The following is a 6,000-nucleotide window of genomic DNA, read 5'->3' as shown; positions in this document are numbered from 1 at the left end:
TGTACTGCAACTACTGAAGCCTGCACGCCTAGAAACCCATGCTCCACAAGAAGAAGCCACCGCAATGAGAAACCTACACACTGCAACGAAGAGTAGCCCCTGCTTGCTGTAACTAGAGGAAGCCCACGTGCATCAATGAAGACCCAATGCAGCCAATAAGTAAATAATAAAATTTAAATTTAAAAAAGGGCAATGATTTAGATGCTACTTGTTTAAATAGAAATACCTAGTTCTTTTATATTCCAAAGGAATGTGTTTCTTGAAAAGAGGTCATCATCAAAAAGTCTTTACAAGTATAGCGAGTTAAACAGGAAAAAAGGAAACCAAGGTTCCAGGAGATGATCCAAACTAGTTTATATGTGTTCAGCCAAATAATATCTACTGACAACAGGTGATGAAATTTAAACACTGAATATCCAAAAGGAAAGGTTTCTCTCAGAAACCCCCAGAAACTAGGCTATCTCAGTTGACAAGCCAAGTTTTAGGTTTGGTTGAATGGGTGCACCTTATAAAATGTCACTTCTTTGTTGAACTCAATATTTTTGTACATGATCTGCCAGCCTCAATCCTACTCCAGAATCTCGGTTGTTTGTCTGAATCTTTCTTATGGACTGAAGTCTTTAGCTTTTTTGCAGTTGTACTTATGCTTTATTTCCCAGAAATTCCTAGTCTGTGAGCTTGGATTCATAGTTGTGTTCCAGTAATACCTAACAGAATTCTTTACATATAATTAAAACCAATTATACATTTGACGAATGAATACATGAATGCATGCAATTTAAGTCCTTTACAACTTAACTTTATAAATAAGAAAAGATTTGATGGATAGAAATTTCCAAAAGTTATGTCCTAAAATATTCTTTTAATAAAACTGCTATTTTCAATATGTGTTCTAAAGAAAATTCATGTGCAAATGTAATAATTTTTAAATGAATTTCCACCGAAATCTCAATGTAGAGAGGTATTAACTATGTGTTTCAGCATAGTTCTCAGCTTGGACCTAGGGAGTCTGTGGGGATTTTCCCAACATGAGCGAGATTAAGCAACCCGTCATAAAACAGGAAGCAAATGGAAGATTCCTTCTCCCAACAAGGCAGCCTCTGAATGTGGGAAAGGGAAAATGGGCTCAGTATTTCAAGACCAAGCACATACTTACATCATGGAGTGGAAAGGCAGATGAATAAGTGTGAGAATTTAGCAGTCTTTCAATCCCAAACCTTTTCTTCCCATCCTCTATGCCAAAAGGACACCGTGAGAGAATATAATAAACCTATAAGGTAAGCATAAAGAAACACACATTTCAGAACTTTATGCTTTCTATATTTTTTTCAAGTCACAATTTAACAGAGTCTACTTTGCCTCAGTACAGGCTCTGATTATGGAAGGAATCTTCCCCTTTTTGTTTGGGGGAAGATGTAGAGGTTGGGGTTGTATGGAGTCACAGGTATTTCACCTCCTGGGTATGAGAGCTCCTTATTCCCTTGGGGAGAGGGGGAATGGGTCATATAAGTTATTTTTCTTCTCCTGTCCCAAGCTCCCCTGGGAGTCCTTTGTACCAGAATTCATACTATAATCAGGGTTGCAAGTTAGAGTCTAATACCACTGCTACTAATAGTTCAGGTAGGATAATATGGAGTAGAATTGACACTTGGCCAAGCTGTCTTGAATACTTTTCATTAATTACTCTGATGTTTTGAATAGGGCCTTTTCTTGATATCAGAATTTATTAACTCAAGATTATCACACCTCTGCAACTACTTTGCAATCATTTACATATTTTTATCAGTTTTTTCCTCCATATAATTTGGGCTTTGTGTCCTCTGCTTTTGTATATTTCTCAATTCAATCTCATCTGTTTTTTGTCTTGCAGGAACTTTCCAGTATTTCTGCTTTTCTGACTGCTGACTTTGGTCATTTTAGCACTGTTCTATTTTTTTTTTCTATTTTTTTTAATCTCAAAAAAAAAGTTTATTTCTAAGGCAGGAGAGAATAGAGGTTAAAAGAATCTTCCCAAGCTGACCATAACTTTTTTTTTTTTTTTTTACTTTTTTGGTTCCATAAACTTTATTTTTCCTTTTTCTAAAATATCTTTATTGGAGTATAATTGCCCCACAACGTTGTTAGATTCTGCATATAACAAAGTGAGTCAGCCATACATACACATATATCCCCATATCCCTTCCCTCTTGCATCTCCCTCCCACCCTCCCCATCCCACCCCTCTGGGTGGTCACAAAGCACTGAGCTGATCTCTCTGTGTCATATGGCTGCTTCCCACTAGCTATCTAGTCTACATTTGTATATACCCTTCCCCCACCCCGTGTCCTCAAGTCCACTCTCTATGTCCGTGTCTTTATCCCTGTCCTGCCCCTAGATTCCTCAGAAACATTTTTTTTCTTTTAGATTCCATATATATGTGTTAGCATATGGTATTTGTTTTTCTTTCTGACTTACTTCACTCTGTAGGACAGACTCTAGGTCCATCCACCTCACTATAAATAACTCAATTTCGTTTCTCTTTATGGCTTAGTAATATTCCATTGTATATATGTGCCACATTTCTTTATCCATTCATCTGTCAATGGACACTTAGGTTGCTTCCATGTCCTGGCTATTGTAAATAGGGCTGCAGTGAACATTGTGGTACATGTCTCTTTTTGAATTATGGTTTGGTCAGGGTACATGGCCAGTAGTGGGAATGCTGGGTCATATGGCAGTTCTATTTTTAGTTTTTTAAGGAACCTCCATACTGTTCTCCACAGTGGCTGTATCAATTTACATTCTCACCAACAGTGCAAGAGGGTTCTCTTTTCTCCACAGCCTCTCCAGCATTTGTTTCTTCTAGATTTTTTGATGATGGCCATTCTGACCCATGTGAGGTGATACCTCATTGTGGTTTTAATTTGTACTCCTCTAATGATTAGTGATGTTGAGCATCCTTTCATGTGTTTGTTGGCAATCTGTATATTTTCTTTGGAGAAATGTCTATTTAGGTCTTCTGCCCATTTTTGGATTGCGTTATTTGTTTTATTGATATTGAGCAGCATGAGCTGTTTGTATATTTTGTAGATTGTCAGTTGCTTCATTAGCAATTATTTTCTCCCATTCTGAGGGTTGTCTTTTTGTTTTGTTTATGGTTTGCTTTGCTGTGCAAAAGCTTTTAAGTTTCATTAGGTCCCATTCGTTTACTTTTGTTTTTATTTCCATTTCTCTAGAAGGTGTGTCCAAAAGGATCTTGCTGTGATTTATGTCATAGAGTGTTCGGCCTATGTTTTCCTGTGAGAGTTTTAGTGTCTCACCTTAAATTTAGATCTTTAATACATTTTGAGTTTATTTTTGTGTATGGTGTTAAGGAGTCTTCTAATTTCATTCTTTTACATGTAGCTGTCCAGTTTTCCCAGCAATACTTACTGAAGAGGCTGTCTTTTCTCCATTGTATATTCTTGCCTCCTTTATCAAAGATAAGGTGACCATATGTGTGTGAGTTCATCTCCGGGCTTTCTATCCTGTTCCATTGATCTATCTTTCTGTTTTTGTGCCAGTACCATACCGTCTTGATTACTGTAGCTTTGTAGTATAGTCTGAAGTCCAGGAGCCTGATTCATCCAGCTCCGTTTTTCGTTCTCAACATTGCTTTAGCTATTCGGGGTCTTTTGTGTTTCCATACAAATTGTGAAATTTTTTGTTATAGTTCTGTGAAAAATGCCAGTGGTAGCTTGATAGGGATTGCACTGAATCTGCAGATTGCTTTGGGTAGTAGAGTCTTTTTCACAATGGTGATTCTTCCAATCAGAGAACATGGTATATCTCTCCACCTGTTTGTATCATCTTTCTTTCATCAGTGTCATAGTTTTCTGCATACAGGTCTTTTGTCTCCTTAGGTAGGTTTATTCCTAGGTATTTTATTCTTTTTGTTGCAATGGTAAATGGCAGCATTTCTTTAATTTCTCTTTCAGATTTTTCATCATTAGTGTATAGGAATGCAAGAGATTTCTGTGCGTTAATTTTGTCTCCTGCTACTTTACAAAATTCACTATTAGATCTAGTGGTTTTCTGGTAGCATCTTTAGGATTCGGTATATATAGTATCATGTCACCTGAAAACAGTGACATTTTAACTACTTCTTTTCTGACTTGGATTCCTTTTACTTCTTTTTCTTCTCTGACTGCTGTGGCTAAAACTTCCAAAACTATGTGGAATAATAGTGGTGAGAGTGGGCAACCTTGTCTTGTTCCTGCTCTTAGTGGAAATGGTTTCAATTTTTCACCATTGAGAACAATGTTGGCTGTGGGTTTGTCATATATGGCCTTTACTATGTTGAGGTAAGTTCCCTCTATGCCTACTTTCTGGAGAGTTTTTATCATAAATGGGTGTTGAATCTTGTTGAAAACTTTTCTGCATTGATTAAGATTATCATATGGCTTTTATCCTTCAGTTGGTTTATATGGTGTATCATTTTGATTGATATGTGTACATTGAAGAATCCTTGCATTCCTGGGATAAACCCCACTTGATCATGGCGTATGATCCTTTTAATGTGCTGTTGCATTCTGTTTGCTAGTATTTTGTTGAGGATTTTTGCATTTATGTTCATCAGGGATATTGGCCTGTAGTCTTCTTTTTTTGTCACATCTTTGTCTGGTTTTGGTATCAGGGTGATGGTGGCCTCACAGAATGAGTTTGGGAGTGTTCCTCCCTCTGCTATATTTTGGAAGAGTTTGAGGATAGGTGTAGCTCTTCTCTAAATGTTTCATAGAATTCGCCTGTGAAGCCATCTTGTCCTGGGCTTTTGTTTGTTGGAAGATTATTAATCACAGCTTCAATTTCAGTGCTTGTGATTGGTCTGTTTATATTTTCTATTTCTTCCTGGTTCAGTCACAGAAGGTTGTGCTTTTCTAAGAATTTGTCCATTTCTTCCAGGTTGTCCATTTTATTGGCATATAGTTGCTTGTAGTAATCTCTCAGGATCCTTTGTATTTCTTCAGTATCAGTTGTTACGTCTCCTTTTCCATTTCTAATTCTATTGATTTGAGTCTTCTCCCTTTTTTCTTGATGAGTCTGGCTAATGGTTATCAATTTCGTTTATCTTCTCAAAGAACCAGATTTTAGTTTTATTGATCTTTGCTATTGTTTCCTTCATTTCTTTTTCATTTATTTCTGATCTGATCTTTATGATTTCTTTCCATCTGCTAACTTTGGAGGCTTTTTGTTCTTCTTTCTCTAATTGCTTTAGGTGTAAGGTTAGGTTGTTTATTTGAGATGTTTCTTGTCTCTTGAGGTAGCATTGTATTGCTATAAACCTCCCTCTTAGAACTGCTTCTGCTGCATCCCATAGGTTTTGGGTTGTCGTGTCATGTTTTCATTGTCATTTGTTTCTAGGTATTTTGATTTCCTCTTTGATTTCTTCAGTGATCTCTTGGTTATTCAGTAGCTTTTTTCCTGTAATTGATATCGAGTCTCATAGCATTGTGGTCAGAAAAGATACTTGATACAATTTCAATTTTCTTAAATTTACCAAGGCTTGATTTGTGACCCAAGATATGATCTATCCTGGAGAATGTTCCATGAGCACTTGAGAAGTAAGTGTATTCTGTTGTTTTTGGATGGAATGTCCTATAAATATCATTTAAGTCCATCTTGTTTAATGTGTCATTTAAATTTTGTGTTTCCTTATTTATTTTCATTTTGGATGATCTGTCCATTGGTGAAAGTGGGGTGTTAAAGTCCCCTACTATGATTGTGTTACTGTCGAGTTCCCCTTTTATGGCTGTTAGCACTTGCCTTATGTATTGAGGTGCTCCTATTTGGGTGCATAAATATTTACAATTGTTATATTTTCTTCTTGGATTGATCCTTTGATCATTATGTAGTGTCCTTCTTTGTCTCTTGTAATAGTCTTTATTTTAAAGTCAATTATGTCTGATATGAGAATTGCTACTACAGCTTTCTTATGATTTCCATTTGTCATGGAATAACTTTTTCCATCCCCTCAATTTCAGTC

The 6,000-nt window shown here is 36.4% G+C and overlaps 1 protein-coding gene across 1 annotated transcript in view; it reads right to left on the bottom strand.

The window, feature by feature from the left end:
- The window catches only part of ANO5 (anoctamin 5), a gene marked incomplete at its 5' end in the record, with an annotated part of 95,549 nt that overhangs the window by 45,222 nt on the left and 44,327 nt on the right, over nt 1-6,000 (bottom strand). Inside the window, one exon of the mRNA XM_082659075.1 lies at nt 1,157-1,270. Within this exon, the coding sequence (XP_082515201.1) occupies nt 1,157-1,270 (114 nt within the window). The remainder of the gene's footprint in view (nt 1-1,156; nt 1,271-6,000) is intronic.

Source organism: Grampus griseus (assembly GCF_964374135.1).
Source record: "Grampus griseus genome assembly, chromosome: 8".
NCBI classification, from domain to species: domain Eukaryota; kingdom Metazoa; phylum Chordata; class Mammalia; order Artiodactyla; family Delphinidae; genus Grampus; species Grampus griseus.
This window is presented reverse-complemented; position numbering and strand designations above follow the sequence as displayed.